General features: G+C 36.2%; 1 protein-coding gene across 1 annotated transcript in view; it reads left to right on the top strand.

Moving 5' to 3' along the window:
• Klhl1 (kelch-like family member 1) overlaps positions 1-23,130 on the top strand; it is a 429,891-nt gene that overhangs the window by 142,494 nt on the left and 264,267 nt on the right. Inside the window, 1 exon segment of the mRNA NM_001394673.2 lies at positions 18,693-18,875. Coding sequence (NP_001381602.1) covers positions 18,693-18,875 — 183 coding nt within the window.

Below are 23,130 nucleotides of genomic sequence, written 5' to 3'. Positions count from 1 at the left end.
ACTTCTTGAGTTCTTTGTATATTTTGGATATAAGGCCTCTATCTGTTGTAGGATTGGTAAAGATCTTTTCCCAATCTGTTGGTTGCCGTTTTGTCCTAACCACAGTGTCCTTTGCCTTACAGAAGCTTTGCAGTTTTATGAGATCCCATTTGTCGATTCTTGATCTTAGAGCATAAGCCATTGGTGTTTTGTTCAGGAAATTTTTTCCAGTGCCTATGTGTTCCAGATGCTTCCCTAGTTTTTCTTCTATTAGTTTGAGTGTGTCTGGTTTGATGTGGAGGTCCTTGATCCACTTGGACTTAAGCTTTGTACAGGGTGATAAGGATGGATCGATATGCATTCTTCTACATGTTGCCCTCCAGTTGAACCAGCACCATTTGCTGAAAATGCTATCTTTTTTCCATTGGATGGTTTTGGCTCCTTTGTCAAAAATCAAGTGACCATAGGTGTGTGGGTTCATTTCTGGGTCTTCAATTCTATTCCATTGGTCTATCTGTCTGTCTCTGTACCAACACCATGCAGTTTTTATCACTATTGCTCTGTAATACTGCTTGAGTTCAGGGATAGTGATTCCCCCTGAAGTCCTTTTATTGTTGAGGTTAGCTTTAGCTATCCTGGGTTTTTTGTTATTCCAGATGAATTTGCAAATTGTTCTGTCTAACTCTTTGAAGAATTGGATTGGTATTTTGATGGGGATTGCATTGAATCTGTAGATTGCTTTTGGTAAAATGGCCATTTTTACTATATTAATCCTGCCAATCCATGAGCATGGGAGATCTTTCCATCTTCTGAGGTCTTCTTCAATTTCTTTCCTCAGTGTCTTGAAGTTCCTATTGTACAGATCTTTTACTTGCTTGGTTAAAGTCACACCGAGGTACTTTATATTATTTGGGTCTATTATGAAGGGTGTCGTTTCCCTAATTTCTTTCTCGGCTTGTTTCTCTTTTGTATAGAGGAAGGCAACTGATTTATTTGAGTTAATTTTATACCCAGCCACTTTGCTGAAGTTGTTTATCAGCTTTAGTAGTTCTCTGGTGGAACTTTTGGGATCACTTAAATATACTATCATGTCATCTGCAAATAGTGATATTTTGACCTCTTCTTTTCCGATCTGTATCCCTTTGATCTCCTTTTGTTTTCTGATTGCTCTGGCTAGAACTTCAAGAACTATATTGAATAAGTAGGGAGAGAGTGGGCAGCCTTGTCTAGTCCCTGATTTTAGTGGGATTGCTTCAAGTTTCTCTCCATTTACTTTAATGTTAGCAACTGGTTTGCTGTATATGGCTTTTACTATGTTTAGGTATGGGCCTTGAATTCCTATTCTTTCCAGGACTTTTATCATGAAGGGGTGTTGAATTTTGTCAAATGCTTTCTCAGCATCTAATGAAATGATCATGTGGTTCTGTTCTTTCAGTTTGTTTATATAATGGATCACGTTGATGGTTTTCCGTATATTAAACCATCCCTGCATGCCTGGGATGAAGCCTACTTGATCATGGTGGATGTTTGTTTTGATGTGCTCTTGAATTCGGTTTGCCAGAATTTTATTGAGTATTTTTGCGTCGATATTCATAAGGGAAATTGGTCTGAAGTTCTCTTTCTTTGTTGTGTCTTTGTGTGGTTTAGGTATAAGAGTAATTGTGGCTTCGTAGAAGGAATTCGGTAGGGCTCCATCTGTTTCAATTTTGTGGAATAGTTTGGATAATATTGGTATGAGGTCTTCTATGAAGGTTTGATAGAATTCTGCACTAAACCCGTCTGGACCTGGACTCTTTTTGGTTGGGAGACCTTTAATGACTGCTTCTATTTCCTTAGGAGTTATGGGGTTGTTTAACTGGTTTATCTGTTCCTGATTTAACTTCGATACCTGGTATCTGTCTAGGAAATTGTCCATTTCCTGAAGATTTTCAAATTTTGTTGAATATAGGTTTTTATAGTAAGATCTGATGATTTTTTGAATTTCCTCCGAATCTGTAGTTATGTCTCCCTTTTCATTTCTGATTTTGTTAATTTGGACACACTCTCTGTGTCCTCTCGTTAGTCTGGCTAAGGGTTTATCTATCTTGTTGATTTTCTCAAAGAACCAACTTTTGGTTCTGTTGATTCTTTCTATGGTCCTTTTTGTTTCTACTTGGTTGATTTCAGCTCTGAGTTTGATTATTTCCTGCCTTCTGCTCCTCCTGGGTGTATTTGCTTCTTTTTGTTCTAGAGCTTTTAGGTGTCCTGTCAAGCTGCTGACATATGCTCTTTCCTGTTGCTTTCTACAGGCACTCAGCGCTATGAGTTTTCCTCTTAGCACAGCTTTCATTGTGTCCCATAAGTTTGAGTATGTTGTATCTTCATTTTCATTAAATTCTAAAAAGTTTTTAATTTCTTTCTTTATTTCTTCCTTGACCAGGTTATCATTGAGTAGAGCATTGTTCAATTTCCACGTATATGTGGGCATTCTTCCCTTATTGTTATTGAAGACCAGTTTTAGGCCGTGGTGGTCCGATAGCACGCATGGGATTATTTCTATCTTTCTGTACCTGTTGAGGCCCGTTTTTTGACCAATTATATGGTCAATTTTGGAGAAAGTACCATGAGGAGCTGAGAAGAAGGTATATCCTTTTGCTTTAGGATAGAATGTTCTATAAATATCCGTTAAGTCCATTTGGCTCATGACTTCTCTTAGTCTGTCGACATCACTGTTTAATTTCTGTTACATGATCTGTCCATTGATGAGAGTGGTGTGTTGAAATCTCCCACTATTATTGTGTGAGGTACAATGTGTGTTTTGAGCTTTAGTAAGGTTTCTTTTACATATGTAGGTGCCCTTGTATTTGGGGCATAGATATTTAGGATTGAGAGTTCATCTTGGTGGATTTTTCCTTTGATGAATATGAAGTGTCCTTCCTTATCTTTTTTGATGACTTTTAGTTGAAATTTGATTTTATTTGATATTAGAATGGCTACTCCAGATTGCTTCTTCTGACCATTTGCTTGGAAAGTTGTTTTCCAGCCTTTCACTCTGAGGTAGTGTCTGTCTTTGTCTCTGAGGTGTGTTTCCTGTAGGCAGCAGAATGCAGGGTCCTCGTTGCGTATCCAGTTTGTTAATCTATGTCTTTTTATTGGGGAGTTGAGGCCATTGATATTGAGAGATATTAAGGAATAGTGATTATTGTTTCCCTTTATATTCATATTTGGATGTGAGGTTATGTTTGTGTCCTTTCATTCTCTTTGTTTTGTTGCCATGACGATTAGTTTCTTGCTTCTTCTAGGGTATAGCTTGCCTCCTTATGTTGGGCTTTACCATTTATTATCCTTTGTAGTGCTGGATTTGTAGAAAGATATTGTATAAATTTGGTTTTGTCATGGAATATCTTGGTTTCTCCATCAATGTTAATTGAGAGTTTTGCTGGATACAGTAACCTGGGCTGGCATTTGTGTTCTCTTAGGGTCTGTATGACATCAGTCCAGGATCTTCTGGCCTTCATAGTTTCTGGCGAGAAGTCTGGTGTGATTCTGATAGGTCTGCCTTTATATGTTACTTGACCTTTTTCCCTTACTGCTTTTAATATTCTTTCTTTATTTTGTGCGTTTGGTGTTTTGACAATTATGTGACAAGAGGTGTTTCTTTTCTGTTCCAATCTATTTGGAGTTCTGTAGGCTTCTTGTATGTCTATGGGTATCTCTTTTTTTAGGTTAGGGAAGTTTTCTTCTATGATTTTGTTGAAGATATTTACTGGTCCTTTGAACTGGGAGTCTTCACTCTCTTCTATACCTATTTTCCTTAGGTTTGATCTTCTCATTGAGTCCTGGATTTCCTGTATGTTTTGGACCAGTAGCTTTTTCCGCTTTACATTATCTTTGACAGTTGAGTCAATGATTTCTATGGAATCTTCTGCTCCTGAGATTCTCTCTTCCATCTCTTGTATTCTGTTGGTGAAGCTTGTATCTACAGCTCCTTGTCTCTTCTTTTGGTTTTCTATAACCAGGGTTGTTTCCATGTGTTCTTTCTTGATTGCTTCTATTTCCATTTTTAATTCCTTCAACTGTTTGATTGTGTTTTCCTGGAATTCTTTCAGGGATTTTTGCGATTCCTCTCTGTAGGCTTCTATTTGTTTATTAATGTTTTCCTGTGTTTCCCTAAGTATGTTCATATCTTTCTTGAAGTCCTCCAGCATCATGATCAAATATGATTTTGAAACTAGATCTTGCTTTTCTGGTGTGTTTGGATATTCCATGTTTGTTTTGGTGGGGGAATTGGGCTCCGATGATGGCATGTAGTTTTGGTTTCTGTTGCTTGGGTTCCTGCGCTTGCCTCTCGCCATCAGATTATCTCTAGTGTTACTTTGTTCTGCTATTTCTGACAGTGGCTAGACTGTCCTATAAGCCTGTGTGTCAGGAGTGCTGTAGACCTGTTTTCCTCTCTTTCAGTCAGTTATGGGGACAGAGTGTTCTGCTTTCGGGCGTGTAGTTTTTCCTCTCTACAGGTCTTCAGCTGTTCCTGTGGGCCTGTGTCTTGAGTTCACCAGGCAGCTTCCTTGCAGCAGAAAATTTGGTCTTACCTGTGGTCCTGAGGCTCAAGTTCACTCGTGGGGTGCTGCCCAGGGGCTCTCTGCAGCGGCAGCAACCAGGAAGAACTGTGCCGCCCCTTCCGGGAGCTTCAGTGCACCAGGGTTCCAGATGGTCTTTGGCTTTTTCCTCTGGCGTCCGAGATGTGTGTGCAGGGATCAGTCTCTTCTGGTTTCCCAGGCTTGTCTGCCTCTCTGAAGGTTTAGCTCTCCCTCCCACAGGATTTGGGTGCAGAGAACTGTTTATCCGGTCTGTTTCTTTCAAGTTCCGGCGGTGTCTCAGGCCGGTGTCCTGCCGCTCCTGGGCCCTCCCCCACGGGAGCCCAGAGGCCTTATACAGTTTCCTCTTGGGCCAGGGATGTGGGCAGGGGTGAGCAGTGTTGGTGGTCTCTTCTGCTCTGCAGCCTCAGGAGTGCCCACCTGACCAGGCAGTTGGGTCTCTCTCTCACAGGGTCTGGGGGCAGAGAGCTGCTGCGGGCCGGGATCCGTGGGTGTGGAACTTCCGGTAAACACAGAACGTGCCCGGTCCTAGAGGAATTCTGCTTCCCTGTGTCCCAAGCTCACCAGGCAGCTTTCTTGCAGCAGAAAAGTTGGTCTTACCTGTGGTCCCGGGGCTCAAGTTCGCTCATGGGATGCTGCCCACGGGCTCTCTGCAGCGGCAGCAACCAGGAAGACCTGTGCCGCCGTTTCCCTGGGTCTTCCTCCTTGTTTAAAATCTTTGAGTCTGTGGAGTATTTCATGGGCATCTGTATTTTTGGGCTAATAATCACATACCAGTGAGTACATACCATATCATGACTTTTGGCCCGTAGTTACCTTACCCGGGATGATAATTTCTAATTCCATCTGTTTGCCTGTGAAATTCATGTTTTAATAATAATACAAATCCTTTGAAAATTCTGAATCCTAAGACATTCCTCAGCTGAAAGAAAATATGTGTCCGTATTGAACTAATTCTGCAGAGACGACTTTCAGTTTCAATATATGTTCAAATTATTTTTGCACATGGCTGTTTTGTTTGAGCTATGGCAAAATTAACAGGTATATAAATGAATAGTGAGATTTTCATTCATCAATGGTAGAATATAATGACCATCACTTGATGAAACACAATATAAAATAGTGGTGAAAGAATTCACCCACATATGAGTTAAGATAACAGAATCAAAATATTCTAAGTATTTTTTTCCTGGCCATATGTTCAAAAAGGGTGTGCATCCAATTGTCCTTTGCCGAATTCTGGAAGCTAATCAGAATCTAGTCTGTTACATATTTAGGTGAAACAAAGAAAACCATTGACTTTAGTGGGGTTACTTTGAATCTGTTTTGTCCTGTTAAGCCCTCAAAGATATACTCAGTGCTAATAGTGATTGCAATAATAATTAACTTTGATCATTTGTAAAATTGTCAAGCAAAATCAACATTGTCACTGGGACTTTTCATTCTTACAAGATGACTTATTTATTTAGTAGTTTATTCTTTCTTAGCCTATTCTTCAATTAGCACTCTCTTACCTCTTTTTTTTTTCCTTTTTCTTCTTCTTTTTTTTTTTTTTTCAGAGCTGAGGACCGAACACAGGGCCTTGAGTTTGATAGGCAAGTGCTCTACCACTGAGCTAAATCCCCAACCCTCTCTTACCTCTTTTATTTACACCAGTTCACACATCCAGGAGTCCCATAAAACTGCTAAACAAATATATGTTTTTTTCAATGAAGCTTTATTGGGTGACCAGAGATGGCCATTTGGGCTTTGTTTCCTCTTATTATGTGATGACATTTTTACCATCTCCTTTATACATTTTAGGAAGTTTCCATTGCACCGGGTTTTCACACCACTCCTCAAATAATTCCCAATACTAGATGTCTTTCTCTGTGTTCCCTATCTGTCCTCTCACTCCACACCTGATTCTTCCATTCTGTCGTCCTGCTTTAGTCAACCTCTGTTTTATTTTCTTCTCTCAGGGAAAATGCAAATACTCCCTAGGCCTATTCTCTATACATAACCTCTTGAGTCCATATATTATAGGATATTTATCATTTACTTAAGAGATAATGTCCACATTTAAGTGAATATTTGCCATATTTATATTGCTGGATCTGAGTTACATTAACTCAGGAATTTTTTTCTAGTTCCATCCATTCATGACAAAATTCAATGTCTTATCTCTAAAATAGCTGAGTAATAGTTGTTTAAAATACCACATTATTTTATCCATTCTTCTTTTGAGAGATATCTAGGTTGTTTCCAAGTTCTGGACATTACAGACACAGCTGTAATGAATATGGTTGCACAAGTGTCCTTGAGGTTGGATGGTGAGCCCTTTAGATATATTCTCAAGTGTGCTATTGCTGAATCTTGAGGTAGATCAATTCCCAACTTCCTGAGGAATCTCCACACCAATTTCCACACTGTTTACACTTGTTTACACTCACACCAACATCAGTATTGCGTTACGATAGTAGGCATTCTGACATGTAACTGCTCAATGTAGTTTTGGTTTCCATTTCCCTGCTGGCAAAAGATGATTAAGATTGCAAGTCATTCCAGTAGCAAAATTTTTATCATGAAATAATAACAAAATAATTTTATGCTTGGGGGTAACCACTGCATTAGACACTGTATTAAAAGGTCACAACATTAGAAAGGTTGAGAAGCACTGGTTTGTGATATATATTGGACTCTGCATTTCTCTGTTTATTTTTTGCTTGCATATCCTGTCTACTGGTGAGAGTGGTGCATTAAAGTGTAGTATCAGTGTGTGACGGTCAATATGTGATTTAAGCTGTATTAATGTTTCCTTTAAGATTTTGTTAAAAACATTATCTGTTGTTCACACATGTAGTACATTTAGTCTGTGTTTTATTTCACTGATTTATCATAGTTTTCTAATTCACTTGTACGATAAGGTTTAATTATTTGATTAATGATCTTATTTAACCATAAGAAGCCATTCTGCTGCTCTGTTTGGAAGAGTGCTGACTTATCTATGCCTTTGTTTTAGTGGTACCTTGCTTTAATATCTCTGAAGTTTGACTCAAGGCTTTGCATTAGGCGAGCACAGATTAACCCTCACTCTTTGATGCAGTTTTTATTATCACAACATCATTATTTTGGCTTCCTTGTAGAATTTTGTAAAGGATAAGTTTGTACACTCTGGCTGATGATAACAATGTCTTCTATAACACCTGTCCCTTACACCACCTTCTTTTTGTAATACATTTAATGACCCTTATGACATGTCCCCTATATTTAACATTTATCTTAGGTCGTTTTAATTTTGCTTGATTTCATTCTTTTTCTAACTATGTCAGTTATGTAACATATCTTTTGAAAACATCTGTCCTTAATACCTTTAAAAATATGTCAGGTCTATTTCCACTACAATATATTTAAAAGGACAAATATATGAAAACAATTTGTCTCAGATTTTGTTAAGATGTAACACTAATCCATAATGATTGTATTATTACATAAACTTACCAGATAATTCACGGCCATTTTCAGGTATATCATTTAGTAGAATGCTAAAATGAGAAAATGATACATTGTTCATATTTGTGTATATGTGTGATTATGCTACTAGGAGCAAAATAAATAATAACAAAAACATAACTGGATCTTTCAGGTGCTGTCCACAGGTTGCCATCCCAGATATTCAAAAAATAATACAGGCTAGTTTTCCCAAATGGATAAATATTTCCATCAGAGGGAAGAAACGATTTGGCTGACTTCTTACAAATAAATTCAGTGACAAAATCAATGCAGCTGCTCACGTTCTCTGAATTAACTTAAGTAACTTGGAAAGAGCATAATGAAGTGTAACCCAACTCAGATTGAGAGAGAGAAAGAGAGAGAGAGAGAGAGAGAGAGAGAGAGAGAGAGAGAGAGAGAGAGAGAGAATAGGTTTGTAATTCAAAGGGTCTTCTAAGAAGTAATTGAGTTGTATTTATATACTATGATTGAATCTCCTATTCAACTTGGTATTTCAGAGATATGCATAAAATATGCACACTTCCTCTCAATTCCAAAATAATGACAGGGAATAAAAAAACATGGAGATTCAGGAGTGACCTGGAAAAAGCTATGGTTCAGGCAGAATATGATCTCTATCTTAAATTGTATCCTGATGTATCAAACAACTTATGACCATTAGTGTTTGTTTTATGAAATATGAGGCCCAATATTTGCAGTACGTGTGAAATTTAAAACTGTGAAAACTTTTTAAAATTAGGTATTTTATGAATGTACATATCAAATGTTATCCAATTTCCTGGTTCCCTCCTCTCTCACATCCCCTACCGCTGCTTCTGTGAGGATATTCCCCTTCCCACCCACCCACTTCCACCTTTACACTCTTGCATTCCCCATTTTTTTTGTGTTTTTTAAAATTATTATTAACCTGAGTATTTCTTATATACTTTTCGAGTGTTATTCCCTTTCCCGGTTTCCGGGCCAACATCCCCCTAACCCTTCCCCCTCCCTGTCTATATGGGTGTTCCCCTCCCCATCTCCTTGAATTATCGCCCTCTCCCCAAAAATCCCATTCACTGGTGGTTCAGTCTTGTCAGGACCAAGGGCTTCCCCTTCCACTGGTGCTCTTACTAGGATATTCATTGCTACCTATGAGGTCAGAGTCCAGGGTCAGTCCATGCATAGTCTTTAGGTAGTGGCTTAGTCCCTGGAAGCTCTGGTTGGTTGGCATTGTTGTACATATGGGGTCTCGAGCCCCTTCAAGCTCTTTCAGTTCTTTCTCTGATTCCTTCAACGGGGGTCCTATTCTCAATTCAGTGTTTTGCTGCTGGCATACGCCTCTGTGTTTACTGTATTCTGGCTGTGTCTCTCGGGAGAGATCTACATCCGGCTCCTGTCGGCCTGCACTTCTTTGCTTCATCCATCTTGTCTAATTGGATGGCTGTATATGCATGGGCCACATGTGGGGCAGGCTCTTAATGGGTGTTCTTTCTGTGTCTGTTTTAACCTTTGCCTCTCTATTCCCTGCCAAGGGTATTCTTGTTCCCCTTTTAAAGAAGGAGTGAAGCATTCACATTTTGATCATCCGTCTTGAGTTTCATTTGTTCTAGACATCTAGGGTAATTCAAGCATTTGGACTAACAGCCACTTATCAATGAGTGCATACCACATGTGTTTTTCTGTGATTGGGTTACCTCACTCAGGATTCAAGCAGTATTACAGAGCAATAGTGATAAAAACTGCATGGTATTGGTACAGAGACAGACAGATAGACGAATGGAACAGAATTGTAGACCCAGAAATGAACCCACACACCTATGGGCACTTGATGATAGTATTTTCAGCAAATGGTGCTGGTTCAACTGGAGGTCAACATGTAGAAGAATGCAGATTGATCCATGCTTATCACCCTGTACAAAGCTTAAGTCCAAGTGGATCAAGGACCTCCACATCAAACCAGATACACTCAAACTAATAGAAGAAAAACTAGGGCAGCATCTGGAACACATGGGCACTGGAAAAAATTTCCTGAACAAAATACCAATGGCTTATGCTCTAAGATCAAGAATCGACAAATGGGATCTCATAAAACTGCAAAGCTTCTGTAAGGCAAAGGACACTGTGGTTAGGACAAAACGGCAACCAACAGATTGGGAAAAGATCTTTACCAATCCTACAACAGATAGAGGCCTTATATCCAAAATATACAAAGAACTCAAGAAGTTAGACCTCAGGGAAACAAATAACCCTATTAAAAATGGGGTTCAGCGGGGAGGGCGGCAATGGGGGGAGGGTTGGGAGGGGAACACCCATAAGGAAGGGGAGGGGGGGATGTTTGCCCGGAAACCGGGAAAGGGAATAACACTCGAAATGTATATAAGAAATACTCAAGTTAATAAAAAAAATGGGGTTCAGCGCTAAACAAAGAATTCACAGCTGAGGAATGCCGAATGGCTGAGAAACATCTAAAGAAATGTTCAACATCTTTAGTCATAAGGGAAATGCAAATCAAAACAACCCTGAGATTTCACCTCACACCAGTGAGAATGGCTAAGATCAAAAATCAGGTGACAGCAGATGCTGGTGAGGATGCGGAGAAAGAAGAACACTCCTCCATTGTTGGTGGGATTGCAGACTGGTACAACCATTCTGGAAATCAGTCTGGAGGTTCCTCAGAAAATTGGACATTGAACTGCCTGAGGATCCAGCTATACCTCTCTTGGGCATATACCCAAAAGATGCCCCAACATATAAAAAAGACACGTGCTCCACTATGTTCATTGCAGCCTTATTTATAATATCCAGAAACTGGAAAGAACCCAGATGACCTTCAACAGAGGAATGGATACAGAAAATATGGTACATCTACACAATGGAATATTACTCAGCTATCAAAAACAATGACTTTATGAAATTCGTAAGCAAATGGTCGGAACTGGAAAATATCATCTTGCATTCCCCTTAAAAAAGACACAGAGATGTCTGAAAATTTGCTGTGAGGTTGTCACTTAGTGATCATGGATTATCTGATTCTCTGGAGTCTACTTCTTGAGTTCTTTGTATATGGCCCACTTTCTGATGAAGGATTGGAGAAGATCTTTTTCCAATCTTTGTTTGCAATTTTGTCCTATTGACAGTGTCCTTTGCCTTACAATAGCTTTGCAATTGACAACTAAGTATAACCAATACAATCCTATAGTGAATATATTTAAGTGTATCTCATTCACTAAAACAATAATTTAACAATGTTTTTGTTAATAAACCTAATACTTATGCTATAAAACCTTAAATACATACATTACTTATTTTCAGAAACATTATAGTTGAGATTAAACCTACTTGAATTTAAAGATGTAAAACTTAGATTTCTGAATCTACTAAAGCAAACAAAATATATAGTTTTTACCTCCCAAAATATTATTCAAAAACATTTGTGTTACCTATGTGTATGTTTTTATATCATAACACACTTGAGAAAAACTGCTACTTAACGTTCCCATTATGTAAAATAAAATTGTACCCAGAAGCACATTTAATGACTATTTTTATTTCTCTCTTATCTAAGTATCAACACCTGGTGCTTGAACTTTATCCACAATAATACTTTCCAGATTCCAGCTTCTCTCCTGGGGTTAATAAGTTATTTCTGAATCAGTGCATTGAGCATGGTTTACCATTTATTTTTAACACTTCCTCACATTTCATTACTGATATGACAGTCCTGTTTTCACATTGCTAGGTGAGTTGTCTGCAGAGACATTTAAATTCCATTAGTTGCTTACCTTTTATGAATTTTAGTATTTTGTGACTATGGGTTTGTGATTTTAATTAAAGTTATACTTACAAATTATGCAACATTTAAACAATGTGAATAAAACTGTTTGTATTTCCTGAAGTATATGCAAAGAGTATAGGGGTAGATAGAGGGAAGTTATCAAAAAATAATTCTATATTTTACTATATTTAGGTTTTGGACCAAGGACTATATTAATATTCATTTTCATATTATTGGGTATTGTGAGAATATTCCTTAATGTTTATTGTATTTTTCTTCAGTACTGAACCTGACGGGATAGTCGAACTAAAATGAAAGGAATTATTTGAAAATTAATTTAGCCATCTTATTTTTTTCCTCTTCATCACTAATGATAAAGATTTTGATTATTATCATATATATATATATATATATATATATATATATATATATATATATATATATCCTAATGTTGTTACCATCTTGTTTGAAATAGTATTAAAATGGCCCTGGCTGGGAGATACCTAAAGAGTTAGGAGGTCTTGCCATATTTCTAGATGACATAACTTTTGCCTCTAACTTTGACATAGCAGCTCACAAACTTCTGTAACTCCAGTTATGGGAATGCAACTTCTCTCTCTTTTCTGAGTATCTGTAATCATGGTCACATAACCACAAGCATGTGAATGCATCTAAATTAGCTTAAAATATAAATAGCAAAAGTATTTATAAGATTTTGTTTTATTACTTTTAGTATATATGTCAATTTCTGTATCTCTATCCATATCTTTCTATTCATCTATATACCAATTTATCTCCATATAAATTGTATTAACTTTATTTTTTCAAGTCCTTAAACTTTATCTTGAAGATTAAACAAGACTTAAAATATCAGTGTGCTTAAAATAACAGAACATTTATTTTGAACAGTTCTTTACATTTCAATTATTATATGAGAATTACATGTTTTACTAAGTAATATTAGAATGCTTGGTGACTTGTTTATTTATTTAATTAAATTCCATTTTTTGTTAGCCTTCTTACTTTTAAGTCTTAATGCTTTTTTGTGGTACCACAAGAGAGAGAGAGAGAGAGAGAGAGAGAGAGAGAGAGAGAGAGAGAGAGAGAGAGAGAGAAAGAGAAAGAGAAAGAGAGAGAGGAGGAAAAGAGATAATTTTCAAAACACACCTTATTGATATATTGTTTAACATATATGTAAATATACAAATAAGTACATTGCATGAAATTATCTTATTCTCCATGAATTAAAACTTTGCATTTGGTGTGAACGAACAGGAATTCATAGCACATTTATTTATAAAGTACTCTCTCAATGCTAAACGGTGGGATAGATATTAGGATTTAATTTTGGTTGATTGTTATATTAGTATTAACTTTTTCTATAGTGAATTGTTGTGTTCTATAAAATTCATAAAACATCCAAAGATACCAATCAAGCAAACTATGGCAAATAACACATTAAAAGACTTTATTAGGTATTAGTGTTTAAATTTCCTTGATTGTTATACTAGTATTAACTTTCTCCATAGCTCACTGTTCTGCTCTATAAAATTCATAAAATAAACAAAACTAACCTTAAAACAATGGTAAACAACACATTAAAAACACACAAATTGGTTATCAAATACCAAAAGGTCAGTCTTGAAAACATCTACACAAGTAAATTTGTATATATTATGTTTTATTTATGTATTTTAGAATCTATATGTATTCTATGAGTTTGAGAGAGAATAGGTAGAAGTATGGGAGAAATGGGAGTAGAGAAGTAGTTTTATTATATTATAATTTTAAAAAGGAAAAAATAATCAAATCTTAACCCCATTTAATAACTTCATATATTTATCTATCACTAAATAGTTGATGAACTCAAGTATTTTTCTTCCCACATTTGTAGTTAACACATACTTGCAACATGCTAGGAAAATGCTAACTCTATTGTTCATGAATTGTAAAAGAAAGAGTTCTGAAATTATTGAAGTGTAAATTCAATCTCTTCAGAAGCTGCATACATGTATCTTTTCAATGAGGTCAACTAAATGAGAACTACAAAGTATCTATATCAATTTGCATAGTGAGAAATTTCACAGCTCCCACACCTAGCCTCAAAGAAATAGATAATAAATAGTTGATAATAGTCAATCACTTTACTTCAGAGATGAGACCTCCAAACACATTTATATGTGACCAATATTATATGTACATACAAAGTATGGTAATCTCCTCTCTCTCTCTCTCTCTGTCTCTCTCACACACACACACACACACATACACACACACACAGACACACACACACACAGACACACACACACACAAAACACAGACTAATAATTACAGAAGAAAATTAAGAAAAGATACATTTAGAAGAACTCATCTCTCAGTGGTTTTAGGTTTGTTTCAAGAGTCAAAAACAGACATTAATGAATGAAACAGCTCTTTCGGGACAAATATATGTGAAATAAAGTAGATCATATTCATAGCATGAATAGCTCAAGCGATATCAATTAAATGCATAACTGTTTTAATTTTTAAGTATGCTAGACTGCTGATGATTTTATCATGACTTAAATTTGAAACAGTTTTATAATTTTATTTTCTAAAATTTGAATTTATTATATTTTCTAATATTGTACCTTAGTAATAATAAAAGGTAAAAATTAAAATATTCATTCATTCTATTAAAGACAGTTTAATGTATTATTTTATTATAAGGTTCTTAAAGATTTAAACTTGAAATACTAGAGTATAATAGGAAAAATTAATCAAAGTCATCTTTTCATTTTATACATAGAGGAAACATGTTTAAAGATATAATATGTATGTTCTAAAGTTTTAAAGTTTTACTTATCACATTGTAAACTTTGATTTTTAGTGGGAAGGAATCAAACCAATGAAGCTCATTTTGTAAATAACAGGTATTCTGGTGTGGAAAATTCATTTTAAAATCTCATCCTGGATCAAAGGTGGATGTGCATTAATCCTACCCAAGTCTGAGATTAGGAAATGATTTATGAGAATTGTACAAGAGAAAATCATACTGAACCAACAGAACCATTTATCTGACAGATCAAAAACCTTGAAGAAAATGACTTATTTCAAGAAATATAGAAAAAAATCAAAATGTGAAAAATTAAAAAAAAAACTAGGTGAAAATTAATACCAGAAAAATGTCTTGACACTCAGCTTGTCCTCTCTGTTCTTATTTTCATTGTTTTAAAATTTCTTAACATGGAGAACTGCATACACGTATACAAAGAAGTCAGATTATTTCCAACCCCATATTTTCCTCCAACTACTACAACACAATACTGCATAATCATTACTATTGTTTTATATTTTATTTAATTAACTTAAGGTGCTGTCCTTTTTCTGTCCTTACATATGTTGGTGTGGAACCATCCACTGCAGCACTTACTAGTGGCCACATCCTTTAAAAAAAACAAGCAGACATCAAAAGTAAGAACATGATTTATTTTTATTTTACTCTACTATGTCAACTGTCAATAGGTCACCAGTCTGGGGTGGAATCTCCTGCCTAGAAAGCTTGATTTTATACAGGTTGGTCTAAAATATGCAACTCGTGTCTCAGACTATGTTTTATATAATTCTGAAGTCTCACTGAGACTTAAACATCTGTTACCCAATTTATTTAATAGTGCAGTCACTGTCACTCAGGTCACTTGATAAAACTTAGTAAGGTCTTCCTTCATAACATTCAGAAAACTTTGAAACCTTCACTAAGAGTAAAATTCACACTAAAGCAGACATTCAACTTGCAGATCAGTTTCGATAAAAGGTTACGGGTGGAAGCATTTTCCCAGTTCTGTTTCAAAAAAGAGCTGAAGCCTTTCTGCAGGGTTATAGTTAATATCTTCAATTTTAGACACGAGCCATGAATTGTAAACAGAGTATTAGAAATACCAAGATTTCATGGGAGACATTTTTTTTTGAGCTGAGGACTGCTAGACAAGCACTGTACCATTGAGCTAAATTCCCAACCCATAGGAGACATTTATAATGCATCTCTGACTCAGTTTTCTTTACTGCCTGTGATCTTATAGTATGATGCTGCTAGACTGACAAATGCTCTTTGCAGTGAGTTTTTTTTAATATCTACACATGCCTTTGTGTGTGGACATTCATTGCTGTGCTACCTACATGCACCTGATTGTCAACATATGTTCCAAATCATGATGCTACTCTGGGTCAAATTTTGAAAGGTAAGCATTTAGCATAGCAAAATCTGTGGTAAGTTCAAATGTTCAAAGGGAGACACGAAAAATCTCTGAAAACATCTACTGTGCAATTAATTCATGTTGATACCAGATGACACATCGTGCATGTATGTTAGATGGATGCCCTGTGGATTCTTTTCGATCTTCTGGTACACATAAACATTCTCTTTAATTGATATGAATGGTTTATTTTATCTAACAAAGGTAGCTTTACTTTTTTTCCTGCTGTATGCTAGAGGATCTCCAATCAAGTTGCATGGGCAAGAGATGTTTTTATTTTCTTCCTAATCTTCATAGGGAAAAGTTCCAATTGTTATCATATTTGCTTATGACGTACCAGCTGGCTTTTTACACCAAAAGTGCGTTCACGAATTAACTCAAAATTGGTTGTGATTTACAAGCTTTTGATGAATATGTTTCATTACTTATATTTTGTTCCAGAGTTTTGTTGTTGTATAGCGATCTATGGCCCACAGCTAGTCTATTGCAACATTGTAATGAACTTTGGTCTTGTTGACAAACTTGGGCAGCATAATCTCCTTTTTTTAAATGAACTTCTAAAACATTATTTTCTTGTAGTTTTTTTAATGGATATATCATTAAAATAGTTTTAACAGAGCAAATTGCATTGATTATAGAACTTAAAATACAATATAAAGTTAATATGCAGAATAAATGTGTTGAGAGAAAAAGCAGAGTAAGCATATTCATTCTGTCAACCATTCATCATTTCTTTGACACAAACTTACCTCACAATTTGATGCATTGTCAACAGCCATTCAATGTGTAAAATAGCCACAAAATTCAGTCCTCTGTCTTATATTTTATATTTTATATTAACTCGCAGATTTTCCCCATCACTTTCTACCCCTTCATGTGCCTATCCTCTGATCACTGTCATTTTACTTTCATATTGTATGAGTTTTTTAATTGGAATCTCCAACAAGTAAAAATTTACTCTAGTTGCCTTTGTAAGCTTAGATATTTCTCTTAATGTAACATCTTTCAAGTATACACATGCTGCCCAATAGGATGAGAACAGTTCTTATTTTTGTGGAGGGATATCATTTTGTTTGGTACTTAAGCAAAAAATTTAAAACATTTTAATATTCAACATCAATATTATAATACATATGTAATGCATATACTATTTCAATGACATCTTCAGATTTTAACTTGATACTCTCCTACAGAAAATCTATCGTAAGTCACCTTCTAAGATAAGGAAATGCTTTTTCTTTAATTTATGTCCTGATTTCCAAAACAAATAATCTTTATTAAACTGACTTTTTAAAAAAAGTTCATTCCAATCACCTTTAGTGATTTTAATCCTTCTTTCAACTCTTCCATAAGAGTCTCTGAGGTCTGTCCAATGTTTGACTGTGTCTATTTGCATCTATTTCAGTCAGCTGCTAGGTAGAGCCTCTCAGAAGACATCCACCCAAGGTTACTGTCTAAGCATGACAGAGTATCATTAATAGTGTCAGAGAGAGGCGCTTGCTTTTAGGATGGGTTTCCAGTTGGTTATTGGTTGGCCAGGTCTTCACTCCCTGCTCTATTTTTATCCCTACATTTCTTTTAGACAGGACATATTCTGGGTCGAAAGTTTTGTGGGTGTGTTAGTGTTCTTATCTCCCCTGGGGTTCCTGCCTGGGTACAGGAAGGGGTCTTCTTCAGGTTCCATGTATTCACTGTTAGGCATCCTGGCTAAGGTCACCCAGATTGACTCCTTCGAGCCTCCCTACTTCTAGATCTCTGGGGCTTCCTAGAGATTTCACCCACCCCCAACCCCGACAATGTCAGATTTCCATTCATTTTTCTAGACCTGTGGATATCTCTCCTGTCTCTTCCCACACCTGATCTTACCTCTTATTTCTTTCGCTCTCATCTTTCTCACCTACTTCCCTCCCTCTCTCTGCTTCCAATGACTATTTTGCTCCCTCTATTAAATGGGATTGAAGTATCCTCACTTGGGGCTTCCTTCTCGTTTGACTTCTTTGGGTCTATGGGGTGTATCATGTATCATGGGGATCTGTACATTTTGGATAATATCCACTAATCAATGAGTACATGCCATATTATGTCCTTTGGGTCTGGGTTACCTCACTCAGGATGATGTTTTCTAGTTCCATCTATCTTCTTGTAAAATTTATAATGTCATTGTTTTTAATAGCTGAGTAGTACTCCACTGTGTAAATGAATCATAATTTCTGTGTTAATTCTTCGGTTGATAGACATCTGAGTGGTTCCTAATTTATGGCAATTATGAATAAAGCTGTGAAGACAATTAACAAATCTGTATGACTGGGAGCTCTCAGAGACTGAGCCACCAACCAGGAATATACAAGAGCTGGTACGAGGTCCCTGGCACATATGTAGCAGACGTCCAGCTCAGTTTCCACGTGACTACTCCAACAAGTGAAATGGAGGCTCTCACAAAAGCTGTAACGTGACCTTGGCATCCATTCCTCAACAGAGATGATTTGCCTGGCCTCTGGGGAAGAGGATAGGCCTCATCTGGCAGAGACTTTATCTACCAGGATAGGAGATTACCCAGGGGGGGCACCCTCTCCAAGAAGAGGAGGAGGATGTGGGAGGGAATATATATATATATATTAAACATCATCTTCCTGTTGTGTGTATGTGTGTGATTTATAGGTTGACAACGACCAATCATTCACTGACACCTCAAAGTGATTTGGACTCCAGTAGCTCTGAAGAATTCTATCAAGCTGTTCACCATGCTGAGCAATCATTTAGGAAGATGGAGAATTATCTAAAGCAACAGCAGCTGTGTGATGTCATCCTGATAGTGGGGAATCGAAAGATACCTGCTCATAGGTATGGGAGTGTCCATAGTGCAATTGTATATCCATATTTCTAAAGCTAATAGACTAGCTTTTAGACTGCAGAATTTGCTAGCTGTATAACAAGTAGAAATTATAATTTCTTGACATCTTGCGTTGTTACTCGGTTACTTTACATGCCAGGGAAAATTAACTCATCATTTTAATTATTTAACTACTAATAAATAAAAGTAAACTAAACATTTAAAATAATTATTCTTTTAACATCTTTAAAACTGCATATATTATATATATTAGTAATCAATAAATCTGAGTATAAATAAATAAATGAAAATCAATGAATCTATCAATTAATTCATCAATGACACATTCAGATAACAAATAAAGCACTCTCGGAGTGATTTAACAAAAAGTCAGTCCAGATTTGAATTCTATACTTTATGATACTCGTGTTGTCCTTTGTCTCTCCATTGCATTAGTTTGAATATGTTGCCAAGTATTAATGAACAGTGATTGCTAATAACTGTTATTTTGATATTGTTGGCATAAGTGTTTGTTTGTATATGTGTTCTAACTGTTTTTCCTCTTATAGAGTTACTTATTTCCTACATTTTCTTAGATGTAGTTATCTTCTTTGGGTTGCAGTTTTCCTTCTAGTAATTTATGTAGGGCTAGAATTTAGGAAACATATTGTTTAAATTTGGATTTGTCTTGGAATAACTTTTTTTCTCCATCTGTGGTGATTCAGAGTTTTGGTGGCTACATTAGTCTATGTTGACATCTGTGATTTCTTTAGAGGTTGCAAGAGGTTGTCCAGGCCCTTCTACTGTTTAAAGTCCCTGTTGAGAATCAAATATAATTCTGCCGTGTCTGCCTTTGTGTGTTACCTGGCTTTTTTCCCATGCCACTTTTAATATTCTTTTTGTATTTTTGATTATTATGAGGAGGGAGATTTTCTTTTCTAGTCCAGTCTATTTAGTGTTCTATAAACTTCCTGTGTGCTTATAGGCAACTCTTACTTTAGGTAGGGAAAGTTTTCTTTTTTGAATTTGTTGGGAATATTTTCAAGGTCTCAGAGCTGGGCCTCTTTATTTTCTTCTATTCCGTTTACTGTTAGGTTAGGATTTTTCATGGTGTTTCAGATTTCCTGGGTGTTTTGCATCAAAATGTCTTTAGATTTGCCATTTTCTTTGAAGTATCATTTGCTTCTGTTTTATCTTCTGTGCCTGAGATTCTTTTCTCCATCTACTGTATTCTGTTGGTGATGCTTATCTCGGATTTTGGTCCTTTGTTTCTGTTCTTCTGTTCTTTCCCCTAGGTTTTCAATATCCAAGATACCCTGTTTGTGTTTTCTTTATTGCTTCTATTTCTGTTTCATGTCTTGCAGTATTATTTATTTCCTTCACTTGATTAATTGTATCTTTATTTCTTTAAGAGATTTATTAATTTCCTTTTTAAAGCCCTCTATCACCTTTATAAGATTGGATTTAAGGTAAGGTTGGATTTAAGGTCTTTTTTTTTTTCCCTTTGGTTGTGTTAGGCTTGCTATAGTAAGGTAGCTGTCCTCTGAAAGTGTCATCTTGATCTGGATTTTGTTGATTTTTTTAAATGTCCTTTAGCCATTTTGATGGCTTTGGTCCCTGGGTGTTCATGTTGTATTAGATATTGAGAGGGGGATAAGTTTAATGGTCCTTATGTGTCAGGCCGCTGATAGGTATCTTGTGCTGCATGGTTCCAGATCAGTAGGTCTGTTTGTTTCAGGATCTGTAGGTCTGATGAAAGTGGGCAGAGAGGTGGCTGGAGAATGGAGGTTCATCTGAGATAGCAGGCTACTTAGGGCAACTTCGGGTGTCCCAGAGGACTCAGTGAACAGGGGATATGTTTGATGAATGGAAGCTAACTTGTATTTAGGCTCTTCAGGTCAATAAAGGTGTGTGGAAAGGTAGGGGAGAGTGTGTCTTTGAATTTGTGAGAGTGGAGAATGAAAAGGAGAAATTGTGTCATTATATTTAAATTTCAAAAATTATTTTTATAATTCTTATTTTATTCATTGTTTGATATTATTTGAAATCATATAAATATAGGGAATATATATGGGAAAGACATTACAACAATTAATATAATTTATAATTTTGTTCATTGTTTATTAGAAACAGTATGTTTGAGTATATATCATAAACTCCTAAAATTTATTCAGAGAGAATAGGCATAAAAGACAAAAATGAAGCATTAGCTGTCATGTCCTTAAAAGTATCCAATTTAGGTGCCATTTCTTGAAATAATTTGCAATAAAATGGTAAAGTTAAAATTTAAATCATGAATGAATACAATAATAATGTTTTACCAGGAATTATTGTTGCCTCCGTCTCCGTCCCGCAGAAAAGAGCGACACCACAGCGTTCTTCTCCATGCAGTTTATTCAGGAACCTTTCTTTCTGCCTTCAAGCAGGAATCTTTCTTTTCTTTTTTTCTCTCTCCCCTCAGCCCCCTGAGCACACTCCCTCATATCCTCCCTCAACTCTACCTCCTCAGTCCAGACTGCGTAATCTCAGTTCATAGGTCCAAGTCACATGGCCTGATCTTGCGTCATGGTGCGCCTGCGCAGCTCTCACAATGGACGTGGCTAGTTTCAGGTGTGTGAGGAAGTCAGGTGCTAGTCATGAGACTTAGCTGCAGTCCCAGGCGCCATCTTGGGACTGCTGCCACACCTGCTCCCCACATCCTTTGTGACTGTATAGCTCAGAATGGCTCCCTACAAATTATAATGCAGGTTTTTGAGGGGAAGTATAGTATTAATAAATCAAATTACTGTAATAAACATTGCAGAGACCAGAAGATATTTAAAATTTATGGTCTTGGTTGTGTATCTGGCCCTGTTTGACACAATTTGATTATTTCTAAATGGAAAAGGAAATCTTTATTTTCTCCATTTTAAAATATTATTATAGAGTAAGAACCAAGGCCTGGAAGATTTTAATTGTTCCTGATATAAAAATCGATAATTTGTGAGTGTAGAATGCAAACTCAAAAATACAGGTACATATAACATCTGTCTTCAAAGCACACAAGTATCATAAATCAGAACACTCTCTTTCAAACATGTTATAATACCGACCAAGAAGAGCACAAAAGATAAGTACAGACAAAAGTATCAGATGGTCAGTGAAGACAGAACATTACCCTTTATGAAAAAGGAAGACTGTGAAGGTAAAGAGGAGAGGGGAGAGATTCTACATAGATTGGCCTGGTAACACCAGACCACAGAAGGCAGCTGTGCAAGTTTAAGTATAAAATGTTATTAGAAGAAACAAAAATATGCAAGGGCAAAGGAACAATGAATCAAGGAGTCAACCTTGTCTCCTTCAGCCTCCCAGGGATTTACCTGATGCATGCAGACATACTATGCTTCACAGAAGCACATGATGTGTTGGTTACCACGGACTCCATTACTTATCTAGAGGTGAGGAACATGTTGGCAGACAAAGAGCATGGGACTTTTGGGGCCAATGAAGCTTTTTGGAAGAAGTGTCCTTTTTCCTTTATTTTATGTTAATACTGATTCAGAATGTCTGGGCCTTATAAGGAGGACATAGACCTAGAACAAACTAAAAGATGGATTTTTGTTGTTTTTAGCATAAGAAAAGAAGTATAAAGGAAACACAGCAAAACCTTATTCATGTCATCTGGAAGAAACCTAATGGCATAAAAACAATTGGAAATAACATAAGAAACATACAGGCAGTATCCTGAATTTAGTATAAAGACAGTCAAATGCTGGTAGAACATTTGGCCAATGATATTTTTTTTTTACAGGCACTGCAATAGTACAGTAAAATTTAAAGCCATTATAAAAATCATTAAAGCAGTGCTAAAAGGGAGACTTTGCAAAAATGAATATTTAAGCAACGCATAGAAATCTGCAATTAGTCACAGCAAAGGGCAGGTCAGGGATTAGAAGGAAGTCACTGAGGAAGAGGTAAAGCTGAGATAAGGAAGTCTGTACTTCTCTAACTGAAAAAAAAAAGGTTTCAAAAAGTGGGAGGTTGGCAGTTTCAAACATGATAAAAAATTGAAGTGGAATATAGCAATCTTTAATATATTTGTAAAGAACTACATTTTAGTGACCCCCAAAGAGAGGTTTGCCTAAGTGGCCGCACTTACCTACTGAATCAGTTTTTGCTCCAGCTTTCCTTACGTTAAGGGAAGCTAAATAAGCAAGTATGAAGATCTTAACTCTTGCCAAATGTTGAATCTAGATTTTAATTTAAATCTTTTGTGTCACTAAATCT

This window comes from Rattus norvegicus, chromosome 15 (genome assembly GCF_021556685.1).
Source record: "Rattus norvegicus strain SHRSP/BbbUtx chromosome 15, alternate assembly SHRSP_T2T, whole genome shotgun sequence".
In the NCBI taxonomy this organism is placed as follows: Eukaryota; Metazoa; Chordata; class Mammalia; order Rodentia; family Muridae; genus Rattus; species Rattus norvegicus.
The sequence above is the reverse complement of the archived record's forward strand: the minus strand, read 5'-3'. Positions and strand labels throughout refer to the sequence as shown.